Source organism: Coturnix japonica, chromosome 15, assembly GCF_054131305.1.
Source record: "Coturnix japonica strain WE chromosome 15, WE-NBRP24, whole genome shotgun sequence".
Classification (NCBI taxonomy): domain Eukaryota; kingdom Metazoa; phylum Chordata; class Aves; order Galliformes; family Phasianidae; genus Coturnix; species Coturnix japonica.
The window spans coordinates 6,500,609-6,521,792 of NC_140677.1; the positions used below are offsets into that span (position 1 = coordinate 6,500,609).

At 41.8% G+C, this 21,184-nt stretch overlaps 1 protein-coding gene across 7 annotated transcripts in view; it reads right to left on the reverse strand.

The window, feature by feature from the left end:
- Positions 1-1,838: 1,838 nt before the first annotated feature.
- The window catches only part of ATXN7 (ataxin 7), a 78,208-nt gene continuing 58,862 nt past the window's right edge, over positions 1,839-21,184 (reverse strand). For 5 of the 7 annotated variants that reach the window (XM_085516294.1, XM_085516293.1, XM_085516296.1 and 2 more), the window contains 9 exons: positions 12,857-13,121; positions 12,146-12,408; positions 11,298-11,380; positions 10,088-10,353; positions 9,814-9,846; positions 9,484-9,682; positions 8,875-8,996; positions 7,250-8,204; positions 1,839-5,997 (listed from right to left, as the gene is read on the reverse strand). In XM_085516294.1, the coding sequence (XP_085372420.1) occupies positions 5,980-5,997; positions 7,250-8,204; positions 8,875-8,996; positions 9,484-9,682; positions 9,814-9,846; positions 10,088-10,353; positions 11,298-11,380; positions 12,146-12,408; positions 12,857-13,121 (2,204 nt within the window). In that variant the 3' untranslated portion in view covers positions 1,839-5,979. The remainder of the gene's footprint in view (positions 5,998-7,249; positions 8,205-8,874; positions 8,997-9,483; positions 9,683-9,813; positions 9,847-10,087; positions 10,354-11,297; positions 11,381-12,145; positions 12,409-12,856; positions 13,122-21,184) is intronic. The other 2 variants (XM_085516295.1, XM_015875226.3) reach the window with 1 other exon arrangement.

The window sequence follows — 21,184 nt, forward strand, 5'->3', positions numbered from 1 at the left end:
TGGTCCTGACACCTATCCATAGATTTATAGTCTGCATGCCAAAGTTGTACATGCTCTCTTGTAATTTAATCCTGTGCAGTTCCTTGAACTACTGCCATTCTCCAATTTCCCCCTGGGAGGCCAACTTAGCTCTGGCACCGAGGTAGTCACACTCAGATGCTGCTTCCAAGCTGCAGCCCTACGACCCTACGTTAAGCTGTGGGAACATCATGGTCTGTGGGTAAAGCTCTTCTACAAAGTAGTTGAAATCTAATTTGTGTGTGTCTGTCCTTTGGTTCACCTGTGTCTGCTGGTTTGCCAAAGGCTCCATTTCCTCTCTCACTGAAGATGGGACTCAGAGCTTGAGCTTATTATACAGGCTCCAAACTCACTTACTTGCTTTTGAAACAACCTGTTGTGGACAGAAGTGGATACAGGTAAGTGAATGGAGCTCATCTATAAAGCAGAGCATGGAGGAAACTTCCAGCACTGTTAGAGAGCAGCAGAACCAAGCAGCAGTGCTGTGCCCTGCTGCTTTGTATGGATTGGACGACAGCTGTCACAATGACAACTGTACCTCACTGGCTTGGACACTGCCTGCTGTTTGCATGTCTCAGGCTGCTTTTCCCTCCTTGCAATGAAGTTTAAATCCAGGTTCATTTGAACAACTTCAGGAAAGGTTTATGAGTGTCTCCTGAAGTTTGGTGCTCCAGAAGAACAAAAGCAAATCGAGCACATGCTGCTTTTCTGCAACAAAGGTCCCATGCTGCTTGTTAGGAACCAATCCAATAGTTAATGCAGTATTGAGCCAAAGCACTGAGAAAAGCATTCAGTCAAATTAAGAGCCTCACAGCAGATCATACAAGCCACGTGTGTTTGATTATTTGTTGCAGCAGAATGTGATGATAATAAAGGAACCCAAATTTGCATTTAAATAAAGCCAATGGCAAAGCTCTTCTATCAGCTGCTTCAGTAGCTGGCTTAAGTGAGGGCAGGCTGTGGTGTGCCAGGGCTCATAGGGCTCTGCTGTGCTCACTGCATGTGTGGTGAAGGCACGGAGCCAATGCCTTGTCCTGGGTACAGGCATCTTCCTATGAGCGTGGCAGCAGAGGCACTACTTTCTGTCCACAAACTCCAGGACTTAAGCAATGGCTGGGCTACGCTCCAGCTGCGATCAAAAGGCATTTTCCATGGCAAACCTCTGCTACTGAGTAGATGAACTTGCTTTGCTGGGAGAAGCAGCAGCCAGTGGCAGTCTCTGCTCACTCCAATGCAGAGTTGCAGTGCCCAGTGCAGCAAAAGGAGAGACAGCACATGCAGAGCTCCAGGACACCTCACAGAGCTCAGTTACAGGGATAAACTGAGCTGTATTTCTTTACCTTGTCAGTCTTAGGGGATACAGACGCTACTTTAAATGCAGCTGACAACAGTTGCACCTTCAGTTCGGATGGATCTGATGTACATCTCTGGCAGAGCCCAGCACAACTCCAGTGTCAGCAGCTGAGAGCAGGGAGCAGGAGTTAGGAAGAAAAAGGGGGAAAATAAATAGCAGAAGGTAGATGGATATTTGCAGGAAGGTGAGATAGATGGATAAAAACATTCAGCCAACACTACAGTGATGTAGGTATTGAAACTGGTATTGGAAATGGCCTGAAATGAAATGAAATGAAAAAAACTCCTTTGTACTTGATGCTAAAATAAAATAAGAAGGAAAAAAAGGAGAAATAAATAAACCAAAAGAGGAGCAATGCCTGGGCTGTGGAGTCAGACTGGTTGTGTAGAGCTCTGTACAGCTCAGCCGTCCCATCACAGCCCTTGGGTTCCTCCGAGGGATCATAAAATGAAGCAGAAACATCGGATGCGTTCCATGCAACCAACCTCATTTATTGAAAAGTCCTAATTTTATTGCCTTGTTTAGTAACATGTTTGTTCAACAAACTAATCTTCGTCATGAAGCAAAGCACAACTTTTTTCTTATAAATAGTATAAATTATTTTATTTACAGAAACTTGTTACAAAACAAATAGACTATATATTTATTTGTTTTTTTTTCTTTTAAATATCCAAAGTAATTTTTCTATCCCATGACATTTGTTCATGTTCTGTACAGCAGCCAACGCGGAGTTCAGCTGATCGGATGCTCTTGATTATGTATACAAATGATCCAAACTATTCACACATTGTACACAGGAGATTGCTTTTAGAACCAGGCTCAACACCGAGCAAAAGATGCTTTCGAGGCCTACATTCACATTGACATCACGTAGTGCTCGTTTTTAATATGACCATCTTTACAACGTAAAACACCCCGCACAGAACGGAAAAGAAATATATGATTATTTTCTGCTGAACAGCGAAACGTGAAGTATCTTTCCAAGCCCAATTCCCACCTCCAGGCCAGAATGAGTGAGAGATGAGAGATTCCTTGGCAAGAGAACTCTTATGGGAAGACAAACTGCCTTAGAAATGTCATTTGGAAATCGCATCTCTGTTTCCGAGTGGTGTCGAGAGGTACTTCCTGGGTTTTTGTTTTCCTTATGGACTATTTTGAACATTTCCTAAATGGTTTCACTTCTGGATGAATAATCCCCCATCCCCTTCCTGCCCCAAATGACACAGTTACACTGACTGCTGGTTAAACTAAGCCCACGTACCAAACTCTTGGCGTTACCCCAACTCTGCATTAAAACGGGATCATTCCAACACAAGGTACTCCAATAAAAACATCACACAAAGGTTACCAGCATCGTTTGCTTTCCTTTTGTCGATTGATCTCAACAACCTTATATATATATATGTATAAACGCGTACATATATATATGTGCACACATATATACACACACGTTGTTATATATAGGTGGAAAAAGCTCCAAGATTTCAACTGAACATTCAAGTCATTTAAGGAGGAGCTGTCTCAACAGTCCGAGCTCAGATCGAGTTATATCAGGCACTTTCATTTTTTCCTTTAGTTTGAAACCACATTGAGACCCACACGGACGCGCTCACAACAACGCGAAGGAAAGAGAAGCAGTGTGTCACTAAATGGAGTCCTCTGGGAATCAGGCAACTGAGAAGCAACGCCGGAGTGAGGGACGTGGCCAGGGGTGCAGCTCCAGGCACATGGAGGCATCCCTTGAGTTGCAAAGTAGGCATGTTGCTATTGGCTTGGCAGTGAACCACTTAAAATTATACATATATTATATATATATATATAATACACACATATTATATATATATATATATATATATAAGAAAAGGTATTTGCTTTTCCTTCTATTTCTTTCTTTTTTTTTATTTTTTATTTTTTTATAATTAATCAATAAATAAATACTAGATGATCTCAATTGTACCAAAACTGGATATCAGAAAAAAAGACCTGTGCAAAAATACATATTTAAATATGTACAATCAATTAACAAAATACGTCTTCTGAAATAGGGATACTTCAATATTTATAATAGAACAAGAAATTCCAAAATAAAGATACAAAAGTATGTTTTTTCTTTTTCTTGTATAATTCTTTGTTCATCATTGCAGCAATTTATTTTTAGGTTAAGAAAACTGCAGGAGTCATAACGAGAAGTCGGAAAGACTATAAAAAGTGTCTCTCTTAAATTAATACCAAAATCTGTCTAGAAACAACCCAGCCACTGCTGATTCCTTTTTGCAAGGAAAATGGATTTTCAGCTTCCTTCGTTATTTACAGTCAGAACCGGGGGACGTGAGACAACGCACTGCTTGGAACCGAGATCTAAAACATACCGTGGTAGCAGATTTATGCCCACAGTAGGTGGACGCGCAGTGCTGCAGCCCGCTACTCCAGCAGCTTCCAGCCTGGCTCTGCTCTCACTTGAAGCTCTGCCGGAGGGGCACGAGTTTGCCATTATGCTTTTAGATCAACAGAACCTCACTAGCGGGGCGAGTTTGGGCACAAACTCACGAGATTCCATTCTTGCCAAATCGCTGTCTCTGTTGTATTTAAGAGTCGAATTGCACTTGTGACTGACACCGTCCCAAAGTGACATTTCTGCCCCAGAGATTTCATCACAGCACGGGTTTCACTCCACACACGTTGAGACTTAACAATACATTTTGATTCCTCTTTGTGGCGTAATACTTTGGTTCCTTTCACATCAAACCAATCACAGTTCCAACAATCCTCTCAGTAGGGCGCCTTATTAATTACGGATCCTCCTGTTCCTGAACAGTTGTGTGGGATTCTGTTTATTTTAAAATCAAAGTTTGCATAATAAAGAGTCTATAACATGTCGCTTCCTAAGAATGATCTTTTATATCAATTCAAAAGCTCAGGTGTCTGCATAGAGGTTTGCCATACGACACCACTTTTGTAGCAAGTTCAGGTGGAACTGAAAGCATCGTCAGGTAAACAACTCAGCGACTGCTACTGGTAGTGGCTTTGGATTCCCTGATGTACAACTTGCCACCGGAATGGGGAAGGCTGGGCAACAGGAACAACGTGACAGGCTCAGATTGTCTGTTCTCAGCGACGGCTGGTGCCCCTTTAAGGCAGAAAAATGTCTTCTTGGTCAATACTCTGTTTGCCTTGGCTTTGCCCCTTCAGAAAATTTCAGTCCGTTTTTGAGACTTTACCTAAAAACTTAACAAAAGGACCCCGACGAACCAAACCGCAACACAACAATGAGCCCTTGAGCAGAATTCACTTCTGAGGTGTTCTGAAGCAACGCAAAACATTGCCTACAGGCTGAGTGGGTGCACAGCACCGTGCAGAGCCCCCTGACTCACAGTGCCAGGTGGGAGCACAAGGGCTGCAACGTGCACAGCTGCACCTGATCCGGAACTCAGCCATCATCCACTCCCCAGCTCTGGGGAAATAAAACGAAATCTGAGTGGTTGAAAGCACGAATGCTTCAGTTCTACAAAGAAGGCATAAAATAAGGGACTTTTTATTATTATTATTATTATTATTAATTATTACTATTTTTTTAGAAAATATTTAAATAGTTTAAATACTTCACTTTAAAAGGGCTATTTCTTTTTTTTTTTTTTTACAGGCTGGAAGGCCAACCCAGCCTAACGTAACCAACACGGTTGTTATTTCACAAATAACAAAGGTTGACGGCATACAGTAAAGGTCAAGAAATACGTTCTTTGGGCACATAGTTCTAGAGGTTATTTGCCTTTGCTTCATATTTTTGGACTGCTTCAAAAACAATTCACTTTTCATTTCCTTCTGCAATCAGATCTCATCCAAAAGAATTAAAAACAATTCCTGTATCACCCAAGCGTAACGTTTTTATGCTTGTTTTTTTCTGAGCCACGGCCTTAAACAAGTTGTTGGTGTTTACTGTTCCGATCGCTGTTTTAACATTTGTTTGTTATTAAACTCTTGATACCTCCTTATCCCAAATCACTTGCAAAAGGCTGGGCAAAACACAGACTGCTTGTTTGAATTGTGCTATTTCTATATCCCATTAAAGGAACATTGCTATAAAAACACTAAAGCCATCTTCCCTTCTCCAGGGCTTCTTTCCATTGTGCCTCACGCATTTTTGCCCCTTGTTGCGGGCTCCCCTGTGCTGACAGTGTCCACCTGGCAGCTATCACCTACAAAAGACACCATCAGTATAAAAATAAGTCCACAGTAATGTTTATTTCCCCTCCCCCCCCCCAGAAAACATTCCTTTGCCCAGCCAATCTATGTCAAAGAGTGGCAAGATGATGTACTCCTGTAAGTAAAATCTCACAGATTTGTAGCAAACCAGTCCAGACCACCGTTAACACTGATAAGAGCAATTATGTGGCTGAACTTCATCCAGTGTCCATTTCTAGTAATTTCACTGCTACAGACATGGCTTCAGGGAAATTCCTTGTTTGAGTGACAGTCCAGTAGATTTCCACACCTGAGGACCATGGGAAGCTGGGAAAACTCAAGGCATCTTGGAGTCCAGAATTCCAGATGGAGGTTTTGCTTGTAGTGAAAACTGTCCAGTTCTTTTCTCACCATGGTATATTCAGCTATCAGGGACGGGCCTTTGGCTTTTGAGCAAATAAATGGAAGAGAAGTATGAGTGAGCCAGGCTGTTTTAGCAGGAGCTCCTAAAAGACATTTTCTGGACATTTGAGAGCATATTTTGGGGAGAACCAGCAGGAATAACCTGACACACCACTCATAAACAGTTGGCTCATCTGAAACTTCACAATTCTCAAGCTAGCGCTTTTTCAAGTTATAGCGCTTTTGGACACAACTTCCTTCCTTCAAATTGCATTTTTCCTTTATTTTTTATCACACAGTTGGAGTAACAACTGTCAGCTAAGCTCAAAAAGAAGGTTCAGTCAAATAAATGATTGTTTGTTATCTTAAACACAAGTGGTGAAAGCCGCCTTTACAGCTGAAACTCAAAATTCAGCAGCTGATCTGAAAAAGATCTCGCTGACCTCCTACCTCTTGGCATGCTCAGATTTCAGGCTTTTTAGCACCAGGGGAAACAAAAAGAGCCTTGAGTTTTCATCTGGAAAAATCTAGTTCCAAATCTGCCCTCTAAAATTCCGTTTTCTATACTCTTTTAATTGCATATGAAATCATTTTAGCCCTCCAAATGATCTTTCAGACCAATCTGAAGTGCAATGAAGTTTAAGCTCATTTTAATTTATCAAGGAACTTCTTTCCCAATACTATTCCAGTGCCATCTGTTTAAAAGAGTAAAACTCCAAACTAACTTTTTCTTTTTTATAGTTATAGTAAATATTTGTTTTATAAACTACAAAGGTTTCTGTCTTACTTAGAAAATTTAATCTCGTTAATACTAAGTTAGTCAATGACACCTTGGGATAATAGGCTTATTTTATCACAGTTCTGTTATCAGCACCATTATGTTTCACTTTGTAGAGTGTTTACTACTGACACAAAAAGAGGAATTTAGGCTGACACATTCAGTTCAGTCCCACGGCTGGCTGCGAGATTTTATAATCGTTATTATTTGTTTTTAAATGCAAGAATTGAATTTCATCTGAGAGCGATTCACAGGGAGAACACCTGTGGGAACCCGGGATGTTGTGTTTAAGGTGGCTTCAAAAGTACATAAATAAACTCACGCTTTATACTACACAGTTTATAAAAATCCTGCACAAATGTACTATAAAAAAGACTCAAAGAGTATGACCAAGTAAGAGAGCTGTCTTTTCCTTGAAGCATCTGAAATTGGCTACTAATAATTAAGAGAGCACATCTAAATATCAGCACGTGAAGAGACGCGTTTGTACTGGGTTACTTGGAGACAAAAGTTCCTACCTGATGAAGAAGGGAATTGTTCATCAGTCCTTGTGTCCCTGGGATTGCACCAGTGTGTTTTGCATGAACGTTATTCACCGATGGCAATTTGGCAACTTTGTTTGACTTGCTGCTGCTGCTGCTGTTTATGCTGCTTGAACCAGGTGGGCACTTTCTTTTCTTCCCTATTAGTTTGTCTAGGGAAGGATGAGAATGTGAAAAACCGCTGTGCGAGTTCACAGTCAGCTCGCTGGACTGATGAACAAATGGCCCTAAGGAAAGAGTGGAATCGCTGCTGTTCATCATCACACTCATTCTTTTTATTGATTCTGCAGGGCTTCCAGTAGGAGGACCCCTCCCTGATTGGTCATGTTTGAGGCTAACGGAGTTAGCTTTGCTAGTCATACAATTGAGGCCAACGCTGTGGGACGAAGATGTCACCGACGGATGATAGGAGGTCCCAGAGTTTCCAGAGTTAACCACACAGTTTTTTCTAAAGGACTCTGTGGAATGAGAAGGTGCTAGCAGTGCCGAACTGTTTTTACGCTTCTTTCCTGAGCCGCCGCCGCTGCTGACGCTGCCGGTGCTGTTACAGGTGCCACTGCCAGCAGAAGATTCCTTAGGTTTAAAAGATTTGCTGGATTTCAACTTCTGAGGTTTGCTGGGCATAGGTGAAGGTACAGAGGAAAGCACTGTAGGTGTTGAAGGGGACGAAGACACTTGTCTTGATTGCATACTGCAGACAGGATCCACTGCACCCAAGGTAGCAGGATTTGCATTTAGTGTAGTTCCATGTGATGGTACCGATTTATTGTTCAGAGACGTACAGGAAGGAGACACCAGAGCTGGAGAGGACATAACGGTGGTGGGGAGGAGGAAACCTGTCGTGCTCACCCCATACTGAGAAGCAGGTATCGCATTTGTCCGGTGTGGTGCACGAACTGCTGCTGTGCTACTAGATGCTGGTGGAATTTTCCTGTGGGTAAACAGGAAAACAAAGAAACAAGTAGCTCCCCTTCTTTGGGATAATATTTAGCATCATTAATCAATCTCGAGACACAGTCACTCCAGTGACTATTTTCCTAGCACTCAATAGTTGCAAGAAAACGATGAAGAAAGTTTGAGGGAAGTGGGTTTGTTTAGCACTGAGAAGGCTCCAGAGAGACCTCATCACGGCCTTCCAGTACACGAGGGAAGCATATGAACAGGAGGGTGAACGGCTGTTTACGAGGGTGGGTAGTCACAGGACAAGGGGGAATGGTTTTAAACTGAGACCGTGGAGGTTTAGGTTGGATATTAGGAGGAAGCTTTTCACTCAGAGGGTGGTGACGCACTGGAACAGGTTGCCCAAGGAGGCTGTGGATGCCCCATCATTGAAGGCATTCAAGGCCAGGCTGGATGTGGCTCTGAGCAGCCTGGGCTGGTGGCTGGCAACCCTGCACATAACAGGGGTTTGAAACAAGATGAGCACTGTGGTCCTTTTCAACCCAGGCCATTCTATGGTTCTATGAAGACGGAAAGCATGTGCCATCCACCTTAGGCCTCACTAATCTAAAGACAGGATTATTTATCTGTAACTGGAGTTACAGGTTTTGTTTACTTCTACAAATACCAGCAAGAATATGAACTCCTCCACTTGTACTCACTTCCACATCTGCGAATTAAGATGCTTCTCCACCATGAAGTTAAGTGCACATCGAATATGGTTCCACCGCTTATCAAACACGTAATAACCTCTTCCAATCTGCCGACTACCAAATGTGCAAAACTGAAAAGACAGATTTTTTAATTAACGTTTTCTACTTTCAGTAACAAAACATTTGTTTATACATACATGGAAAGTTTTATCATTTCTAGATGTCTAAAGCAAGAATTTTGTACATGCAACCATCACTTCTGAGTAGCTGTTAGCTTACCTGCTTATAGCCTGTATAGCCTAACCAGGCAATGAAGTTTGTGATTTAATATAAACTAAGTGGTTTAACAGGCAGAAATTGGAGGAGAGACTCATCTACTGCTAAGATTGTACCTTAAGTTTCAACTTGCTTCTTCAACTAAGCAGTCAACATTTAGTCAAAAACAGTAATAATAAATCAACTTGCACTATCAATTAGTAAGAAAATAAGAACCTTAAAACCTGAAAAAGATATATACACAATAGAAATCCACCCTTAAAATCCCCAAGTTACATTACAACCCACTTTACAAGTTCAGAGCCAGTGAGAGACCAAGGTTAACTTTGACTTAAAACATACAGCGGCTGGTTGAGGATGATGACCTGAATAATGACAATCCAGTTTTTCAACAGGCTCTTCTTTTTCATCACATTCTCCCTCATCACTGGATAACCGAGATGCTGGCTCAGCTGCAGGCAAGGGAGGGTGAGGGGACTCGTGGACAGAAGGAGAATCGCTAGGGGCATTTCCACTGTGCTGGGCTGGGCAGCCTGGAGGCCTGGGCAAGGGAAGCAGCAAAGGTATTATTAAGGCAAGGCCTGGCAATAAGCACTTATGGATATTTTAGTACCGACAGAAGGAAATATACATTAACAGTTGTTTGATACGATCCAGAGTCACACAACATACCTACTTAGGGGAAGGACAGGAGGTGTTGTACCCCTGGAAAAGCAGCAATAGTTGGAAAAATGTTTAAATTGATGCAAGTCAGCTTCTACTGTTTAGAACTACAAACCCTTTTTGCTATGAGTTACAACTCAGTGTGTAACTGTGAACTGCAAACAGTCACCAGGGCTAGAGAAAAAATGCTACCCTGTCCCAAAGATAATTCTCTCTTTCTTTATCCACACGATGAAGCAATCAGTATTAATTTCATACTATTGGATATGCAGATTCTTCTTACCTTGGAAGACTGGGGGGGTGAGTTTTGGGTTTGTTAGGTAATAAAGGCTTTGATTCTGTAAGAGTAACTCCATGAGAATTTTGGTGCAGCTCCTGGGAAGTTTTAGTAGGTGAGGGATGTGGTTCCCTGAGAGGGGGCATCTGCTGATGATGATCCGAATGTCGAAGAAGTTCCTTTTCCCTGGTTTTGCTTTTGTGCTCAGCTAACAACACATCAAATCGTTTTCTTCGACCCTGTACAGCCCTCCGCTGTGTTAAGGAATGTGTCTGCAAAGCCATGAATAAATCATTAATCCCAGGCCATTAGATCTGTGGAAATTAAACACTCAAGACACATGTCTAGAGCTCTAGAATACAGACAATCACCCTGTTTGTGGCTTAGTGAAAAAAAACAAAACAGAAGAATGACTTATAGAACAAACTTGGACAGTTCTGGATGTGATTATATTGCTTGATACAAAATAACAAAAAACAGCAACTGAGTTAAAATTTGTTTCAAAGGTCTTCCAAACGTCTTTCCAAAACAAGACATCACCCAAGTTCAGTGACTGTGGGTTAGCGACAGCTTCATCTACCTTTGTTCTGCATAGAGCTTATTTAACTGATCGTTCCCTTTCTAACAGTTTAGCTGCTTCCCATAAGAGTGGCTAAACGCTACACAATTGCAGGGGACTGGGATTTTCAGTTCTTTGGGTCTGATTGATATCCACTTCTCCCCCAAAGACTTTTGAGCCAAAGAACGCTTTTTATCTGATGGAAAGTTCTTAAAGATTGCTTTATTTTGGTTTGACACCCAGGTGTACCTCACAGCATCCTCAGCAGACTCATTTCTCAGTAAGCTGCAGGGGTCCATCCAGTGGCACTGGCATCTACACAAACACCTGCTAAGTATTTGCTGCAGGTTTTGCTGGGAGAATGGGAAGGGTACAGCTCGGCTGTGCTATGTACACATGGAGTTAGAAGTATTCCAGTGCCAGCATCCGTGTTTAAAAGGTTTACACAAGAATGAAGAACTGCAGGTTACTTTAAGAAATATGTTTTTGGATAAATAATTAACTGGATTTTGAAAACAGCTCCTTTTTGGTTGCTGGCAATGTGCTTTGAGAGGAACCATTTACAGAGGTAATTACTGACTGCAAAGACTTGTACTTGTGTTCCATTATATTCAAACATAAACCTTGCAAAATCTTACCCTGGTTAAGACATCCTACCTTGCATGTCAAAGACCTAGTACAGGGTTTCTTGGTTTCCACATCAATGACACCACAGTATATATCAGGATCAAATTCTCTCTCTGTCAAAGATGCACAAATATCCCATCATTGAAAACAGTTACAATAAAGACATTCTGAAATACTAACACTTTCTTTACAGAATTTAATCATACTGCCAATATTCTTGCGTAGGACACATGCAAACGTGCGCAAAGATATGTACAATAATACTATACAAATATATATGTATATTTTACTCTCAGCAAATTAACCGCGTGCTGACCCAGTTCTCAAATCTGCAAACAGAAGTGAGAAATTCACAGCTGAAAGAGACCGGAAAGCAGGAGTTTATCAGCTGCATTAGGAGATACTTCTTTTTTTTTTTTTTAAGTACACAAATGATCTCGCAAAACAAAAAACGTGTTTAAGATGTCACTGTAATGATGAACACATGGTGATTTTTTGCTGTTGTGTTTGGTGGTTTTAATAACTTTGCTACAATTCTACCCCACAACCGAAATTACTGCACTGTAACACTGTTTTCAGATAGGAAAAAAGGAAAATTAAACCCCTTTAAAGACAGTGGAAGAGAGAAACTTTAAAAGACAAACTGATATCTGTAACTTCTGGTGGTTTCTGAAAGCAACAGCCACATTTCAAGTCGTCTGCATCCCTTATGAACGTGTCTGTCATAAACTTAAATTTTAATAGGTAAGCAAACCTTGTTATAACTTAAGTGCTCTAAGAATAAATATTAATACTTCCAAAGGTCATTTCTATATACGTCTTTTCTACACGTACACTAATAAAGAAAAATATAGCAAATAATATTTAAAAGCAATTACCTGACAATCTTTTATGTAAAAATTTCCTATTATTTGTATTTTCTTCAGGTTTCTTTTCCAAAAATGGAGGCACAGAGAGAAGACCTTTACCATTCAGTATCTGTCCAGGGGAAGGCAAGGGTGGCTTTGGTATTGAGGGACAATTAAGGCCAGTCTTTATTGAGGAACTCACAGTAGTAGAACAAGTTGGACCAACAGCAGCTTTCAGTTGGGCACCATCTATCTTTGGATGAATCTTTTCCACTTTGACAGATGGAGTCATACTATTGTTTATGAAAAATAAACAGAAAAAATTGCAAATGGTAGATTAATGTGACATAAATTACAAAAAGTACTTAAAATACTGTATTACTCAATACTCAGATCTATTAGTAACGCAAATTTAGATGCTCATCCTTAATTCTCAGTTTTAATTCTCACTGACTTCAGAAACTTCCCTACAACGGAGGTATAGAGACTAGATCAAAGAACAAAGACCCCCCAGTAGCACAGCCTTTATTTACAACGACTCAAGATGCACCTTTGCCAGCATTGTATTCAACAATTCCATTAGTTGACCTATCAGCTTAGACTAGGCTGCTTAAAGAGATCTGGCGGAGTTTAAAGTGATCTCTCAAAGCGAAAACCCTCTGCAACAACAAGAAATTCTCCTGACAGAGCAGTTTCTATGCACGTGTTAATGCTCCATGCTTTCTCAAAACATATACTCACATTTTATCATGGGGAACTTTGCTATGCTGTACCGGATGCATTAACCTGTTGTTTCCGCTGATCTGCAGCTTGTCTTTGGGTGATTTCAACAACTTGGAACTTGATGATGATGATGATGATGATGCACTAGTACCTCCACTGGATGAACGATTGCTCCCACTTCCGCCGCTACCTTTGTTTTTTGAAGGGAAAGATGAAATGAGGGAAAATACTGAAGAGGAGGGAGGAGTCAAAGGCGGCTTGCTGGAGGAGCTGTGTCTTCTTTCTGGAGAGGAGAATAAAGAAAAAGAAGGTGTGGGAGAAGGGTTAAACTCGCAAGGGCCATACAGAAACAATTCTTAAATACTTCATATTGTCAGTTATTCCATTAACATTTTTCCTTTACTGGCTTGGGAGGTTCTCTGCTATACATGGAGCACTCACTGAGGATTCAATCCTCACTGTAAGCCACGAGGTTCCATTCATTGCTGGTGAGCTACATTGCTTAATCACTACAGCTTAGCTTTTACTATGCACTCCCCACTCTCCATCTTACAGGGCAAGAAAGTGAGACTCAAATGCAGACCTCAGAAACACAAAACAGAGAGCTCTATTTCCCAGGCCAAGCAAGCTTAAATATCAGACTTCCTCAAGCAGTAACTACTCTCTGTTAGCATGTCTCCTAATAATCAAATTGATACTGGAGCAAAAACAAAATTCCACTTTCTGATGATCTTTCAGTGTGTTCTATTAGACCTTCAATGTGGAATACCCCTGAGAACACGGGCTGAAGCAAGGAGTTACATGCCTGCTGGTTTTCTTATTCATTCTATCAATCCTTTCAAAATATGACCAACCTAAAGAAGAATCCTATTTAGCAGGAAAAGGAGCAACATATATTCTTCTTTGAGAAAGGATATCCAAACACTTGAAGAGTCAGGTTTTATCAGTAGACATGCAGGAAAATATTTAATTAACATTAAAGTGTTAGCATTAAATATTAGCCATTAATATGTTTCCAGAACCACTCTGGTTAAAATAGTCTATAATTCACAAGTGTTTTTTGGGGGGGGATAATGAATTCTCAGACATGGAATACTCAACAGCTGCACAGAGCTCCCAGCTCTGCCTACACAGACACACTAAGGGAGCATTTGCTCAGCTGATCTTTGGACACCTGTGATTCCTAAATGATCCCTGCACGTAATCAACACCTGCTTAGAGATGTCCCTCTGGCAATCTAGTATATGCAAACCGTGGATCTAAGAACTGAGAATGAACAGATCCATCTGTGGGTAACACCTCCTTCCCAGCTGTTACTACTAATGGTGCCCATGTGCACCACTGGATCCTTTATGCACTTTGGCTTAAATTTACTTAAGCTGCCAAGGAAGCAGGCTACTCATGTGAAAAATACAAAGTAATATATCCACGTTCTGCCTATGGGATTTGTTTTTCCCTCCCCTCCTAAGTACAGCAATCACATGATAGGGGGTCGATGGCTGATAAGAACCCCACTCAGAGCTGGAAGCTGTGATGTTCATTCAGTATGATCTGCTTAGTTTTCTAGGACCGTACGCCATTGAATAGTTCTCATGTATGCTAACATATTCTAGCCAATGGCCGTGCTTCTAATATGACATGCTGCTTATTGCCAAAAGTCTTTTTATAGCAATGGCAAGAATCCCTGAGCAGCTTTGATAAGTTACTATTTGAGGGCCATTAGTTCAGCGATGCTACACCCTATGAGATTACTCCGTGAGATAATGAGAAAAATTACTCAATACTCTGCCACCTTCTGTGTATTTAGAAAATCCAAAGTCTGAGCACTTAATAGAGTCACAAATAATCTCTAATAATCTAGTGGCCCACTAATGTAATCTCTGGGAGTTTGTTTTATTTTTTTCCTTTTGGAAAGAAGAGTGTTGCTTTCTTGGAAACAACTTGGCAGGCGAGAAGAAAATAAGCCTAGGATAACACTGAGTACCTCCTTGTCTCACAGCCTTAGGAATAAACTGGGCAAAATATTAATGTTTGTTATTGATTCAATGATACAAACACTTCTCTCCTGGCAGCTTCAGCTGGTACCATTCAATTAGCTCCAGACAGAGCCATTACTGACTGCTACCTGTATGAATGTTTAATAGCACCAGTCTCAATACACGTGAGTTAATGAAAGAGGCAAATCTGTTACTGCTGATAATCAAAAACATTGACCTAGGAGAGCTGAGGCTAATGGGCTGATCAAAACGCAAGACTACGGTCTGCCAGAGACACTACAAAGATGTTTCCTCTGCCAGAACTGCTGCTGAAGTGTCTTAATTTAGCTAAACACAGGCAGCCACAGCACAAGTAAGCACAGCTATCCTTGGGATGTTAGCAGACTTCTCAGTGACAGGACACACTGTCTGATTCAATCCATTACCTATTGCTTATTATTGGGGAAACTGTTCTCACTGCAGTGTAAGACACAGGAGGAGGCAGAGCTCCCTGCTATACAAGTCTGGTCGTGTCCTCAGTTATCTGTTACAGGAAAATCTGCCACAGCAAAAATCAATAGCTTTGAGGGAAACCAGTACCAAAACGAAGCCTTAAATCTTCATGTGGGTGCTTAAATAAGTGGTCTGAGCTTCAAGACCAGGTTTTCACTGCCTTTACACATCACAGTACATCACATCGCAGGGCATGGAAAAGCCTCCAGATCTATGACTTTTCCATCCCAAGAATGATATAAAACAGCTTGCAAAGAGAGGTGATCTGACAGTCCTGTTAGACCAGGAGATGCAACAGTGTTACAAAAACCTCCAAAGCATGTTAGGATGCACTAAGGGGAAGAGGGAAAATTAAAACTGTGAAACCTTCACTCATTTCCAATGTATTTCCTGACAGACTGACATATTCTCTTCACGGACAAATTACTACACAGACTGTCACCGAATAACCAAGACCACTATGCATGTTATGCCAGCACATCGATGATTAATTCCACCAATCATTTGCCAACCTAATGTAGTTCCCATATGCCATTAATTCTGACTTGACTTGAAAATACTTAAAAAATAGAATCACCTCCAGGTGTTCAGTTTTCAGTCTATTAAAAGTCAACACATGTGCACCTTCCCTTCACAAAACTCTCGAAAGCAAAATGGTATTTTTTAATATTATGATTGCTCCTGCAAAACTTCAAAGTGGTATTTCAAATACTGAGCCTGTCCAACGTGGTTCTCATCTCTAAAACCTCAAGGGAAGGTTTCTGTTTGTTTTTAAAGCAGAAGGAGCTTTTGCTTTGGATAAACAATTGGGAAGTTCCCCTTGATCCCATTCAGACTTGTAGCAGACGCACAGAAGATTCACAAACATTAAAGCAAGTTGAATGACACCATTTTGTCCCCAGTGTAATCAGTGATGAGGTGCAAATCCAACTCACAGCGCTCTGCAGAGCATGACTTAATGTTTAGTATTACGTACAGCCTCAATTTATCAGGTTTAGTTAACCCAGAAAGGAAAGGAGAGGAGGAAGAAAGAAAACAAAGTCTCCCATCATATTTGGTTACTGCTTCACTCAGATCTATTTTGATTTATAACCTTATTTCCACACCAATGTAAGAGAAAATCATTTTCCTAAGATACTAATTTGCTGTATACCTAACAAAAATAAGTATGTAATCAGAGTAAAAGTCTTCCAAATTTTCTTCCCATGCCTACGCTTCGTCCCCAAACTTCAGGAAGTGTTCAGTGGTGCTCACTCTCCATGTGCATCAATTAATAGCTATGGGCAGCAAACACGATGTACAGATCGAGTTTCATAAACCCATTTTTTTTAATACTGACTGCTTACATATGTACCGGGCAAGAAGTCAAACTGACCTGTGTCAGCCCTGGCAGAGCCATCACTAAAACTGAAGAACACCCATTCAAACCCACAGGCCAGTCTAACCCAATGAAAAATGTGACTTCAGACAACAATTCAGTTTTAGCACAGGTTAGCTGAGCTGTAAGAGTATTATTCAGAGTACAGAGCTAAATAAGTTTACTGAAACAAAGCATAAGCTTACATTTCTATAACTATTATCTGACATGTCCAGCCTAAACTAAAAGCACGTTAAGTGCTACCTGAAACAAGCTTATCTTTTTTTCATCACACTCATCCACATGGCTTATCGCTCCAGAGATGAATTAGCACAGTCATATTAAAACAAGCATCATTCACCTGAGGTGAAATTTTCTTCAGTGCGCATTTCTACAGTCATTTTGGAGAACTAATTTTCTAATTGCTCCAGAAAGATGGGATGCAGTGCATGCCATGAGGACACAGACTGGGCCTGGAGAAAGCCCAGCATGAGTCAGATGAGGTGGCTTCCTAGAGCTCTGTGGCTGCTGTAATTTGCAGCACTAAAAGTTCCCATGTGCCTATGATTCTGTTTTCATGTGTGTTCAGAACAGCTTCCATCCAATACAGCTGGCAGCCAGAGGATTCTCTACCTGTGGGTACTTCAAGGATCCTCACACCAGGACACATTTTAACATGAGATACAGGCATTGTGTCTCTGTAGCACAGACTAAAATTGGTAGATGAAAGCTGAGGGCCTGGGGACAGACGCCTCCCCCATACCATCTTAATACTGAAGAATTTAACAGAAGACACAATCACAGGTGATGTACATGAAGGCAGAGGAGCCAATCTTACTCCACTTCTTCAATAAACGAATGAAGTCCACAACTTCAGAAAAGCATTTTGAGCAGTAAATCCTGATTTGACCAGAACTACCCAAAGTCCTGTGTTCTGAAAAGGGTTTTCTTTAAGACACAACCCTTTCCTGCACTGTCTGCCAGCTTGAGCCTTCAGTCACCAAACTGCACTCAGTTGTGAATTGCTCTGGAAGAGCATCTCATTGCAGCTACAGATATAACTGCAGCAACCATCCAAAGACTGGCCTGTAGATTCAACCTGAGTGCCTGTGTTGAGCAATGACCCGCACTGACCTCACCATGACAAAAAAAAAAAATTATAAATAAACCCAAAAAACAGATCAATGAAGAAGCTGCAAGAGAAACCCAGGAGCTAAAATCAAGGCCCATGAGACAAAATGCTCCTCTCCTTTGATGCCTTCCTGGCTGCATGCAGCTGGCTGGGAGCAATCGCCTGCACGGGGCCTTCATCTGCTGCTCATTCACTTATTGCTGCTTCATTATCCCGCACTAATCACAGGGCCCAGATACCAAGGATTCCGCCTTAATCTTCCACTGATGTCCCTTTAATCATCTGATCGGTTCTGTTTGCACCGCAGTCAGGACGAGGTCACTCCGCGTTCAGTTGGGTGGTGTTAAACCAACACGGAGCAGAGCAGGCAGCATCTACACTAAGTTTGATTTTTCACTCCAGCAAGAAAGTAACAGAAGAGAATACTCACAGAGCCCAAGCCATCAGCATGACAGACCGCCAAGGGTTGACTGGCAGCAGCACTATCAGTCATGTCTCTAGAGGGACTCCTTGTTTCATAAAAAAGCGCTGCTTGCAACCAGCAGCTGATATTATTGTTTGATGCTCCGTGTTAGTAAAACCACAGAGAAAGGCTGACTGATAGCCATGTATGCTGATGTCACTCCATTCACAGAAAAGAAATAACTGAACAGGAGAGGCAAAAACACTAACGCCTCTAAGGAGGCCTAGAAATGATACTGCAATGCAGGGCAGTACACACATGGGGTAACACAGCATGTACATGTTCCCATTGATCAGCACAACTGTCTTCCCTGTAAATATGTAGTAGTAGGTATAAACTGCTTATCTAAGAAACAGGTTTATGTAACATCTTTTATATAGACTATGCCAAAATTAGCCACACTGATGCCAGCTCATATCTCAACAGTTCCTCGCTCAAAAAATATTCAGGACATTAGATATACAGACTGCGTTTCCTCTGCCTGTGAGCAACACCATGCCATAAGAAGGCAATTAAGCCACAATGATAAAACCCTACTTAAAAAATGTATCAAAAACCCACGGAGGGGCAATATCTAACCAATTCTGAAGAGCATGTTGTAAAACCCAGGGGTCGCTTCTGCAACTTCCCACACACAGAAAATCACTTTCCTCTTTGAAAACCTGAAGCCAACAGACAAATAGAACAAATACACCAAGAACTGAGTGTGGATGCTCCAGGGCCATTTCTAAGTTTGTAGGGCACCAAATCACCAAGTCTCACCTCTCATATATTTTCTGTATCTTTGTTTATGAGAAGCACTGGTGTGCATTTCCTGCTCTGGTGGTCCTGCAGTCCTAACCAGAGCAAAGGTCTCATTGTTCCAGATGGGAATTCCTAAAGCAATTCCTCTGTCAATCATCTTAGAAACGCGCATCTTGGAATCTCCCTAAAGAGCACAAAAAAATCTGCCTCTGCTTTAATTAGCATCCACCAATTCATTATGGAAATTTAAAATTACAAAGAACAAGGGGGTTGTTCAAGATGCGCTTTGGTGACAAATGCACCATTCAGAATCCCAATCTCTCATACAATATATTAGTAGCAGGACTTTAATGTATCCTTCCCCAGTCTCACTGTGAGCTCATTTTCCTTACAAGATTCTCAGCGCTAATTTCGAACCTTTAAAACCAGCTGTCAAAAAGGAAACAATCCTGCAAGCGTAATTTGGATTATTTAAATGATGGATTTTAAACCTCACAGCTACAGCACAGCCAGGATGACGCTGTGATTCTCCAACCAGACGATCCTAACTCAGCAGGAATGGCTTTGGTTTTCCCCATTAGGAAAACTGCAGCACAACTGCCCCCCAGAGACCAACACTGCAGAAAAGAGAGGAGAGGGAGCAGACTGCAAGTAGAATTATTAAGAATGCAGCAAAAAGAACCCAGCAAGACTAAAACATATTTAAATAAATAACCTTCAGGTGCACCCTTTCTGCCACTGCTTCCTTCCCACAGGGCACTGCATATTACTAATGCTAATTTTTCAGTTTTTCCCTATTTGTTACTAATCCCTCCCAAAGCCCTGCACGCAGAGCACACAAGTACTTCTGCAATCAGATGCCGCAGGGTGTAGGATTACTCTTCCTAACACGCATGTGTTGCCCCTGAGCGATGGGAAATAGCCCTGCAGCCCCCACTGATACAGCTCTGCCAGCTCTAAGCCCAGGCAATGTTTTGCTCTGTGCTGCAGGGGCAAAATCTAATTACTGATGCTCCCATTGGGTCCACTTCAGCTGCTAAGACCCTTGTGGGGAGCAGGAGGGCTCCCAGGAATGATGTGGGAAAACTGAGAGACAAAACAAGGTCTTCTGGATACATCAGACCTGAATGCAGAGGTTGGAACAGGGGGCTCCAGGACACCCATGGTGCACTGTTAGAGTGACTCAAGCAGAGGCAGGGGAAGGATGCATTTCTTGCCATACAACCCTTTGGGGTGGGAGCCGGTCTGTAAATCTGTCAGGTATGGGAAGAGAAATATCACAGAAGTTACTGCAGAAAGACAGACAAGTGTCTTAGATGGTAACCGGGCCATGCAGAGATTATAACATTCACATTATGAGCACTAATCTCTGGGCAGCCTGCTGACGACATGACACTACCTGCATCATCTGATTAAGGACAGGCACTGAACAAGCCGTATTTTTACTATTAACAAACGTGTTGTTTGAAACTCACGTAGGAGAAGCTACAGTGACAAACTAAAGCACCGTCTAATGGAGGTACTGCATAGTGCCCACTGACCACATTGCTCAGTGCCTCATCTCCATGGCTCTTGGGACGATGACTCTGCCACTCTCTGGGCAGTCAGTGCCAACCCAGAGATCAGGATGTGCCTTTCCCACTGCACTCTTCCCATCCAGCACCACCAAGGCTGCTCACCAGCCCTTATAACGTAATGTAGTAGTAAACACCTGCCTGCCTTTCATCCTCCTAATGCTTCTCTTCACACCACATCGAGCATTTCGAAGTTTTTCCTGCAGCTATTTCTTTACCTGTAGTAAACTTCAATCCTTGCACGCTGACTGTCAGACTCGGCTCTTCTACAAAATAAACATGCTGAGTGAGAACTACTTAAAAGCCATTAGCGAATCAAAACAGAGAACATCCAGGCATCACCATCCACAGCACAGACATAGAGAACGCTGGCTGATGCCTTTTGCTGCAGGGATGCGATGAGCTGGGAGCTTCAGGACACACCAACGGGGACAGGACTGTCACCAAAGTGCAGGAAGAAACACCTGACAACACGATGCAGAGGAACCAGGGTGGCACTGAGGATCCAGGGGACCTGCCTGCCCTGCACCAGCTTCTCAGCACAGGTTCTGAACTAAAGACGACAGCTTTGAGAGATGAAAAAGGGA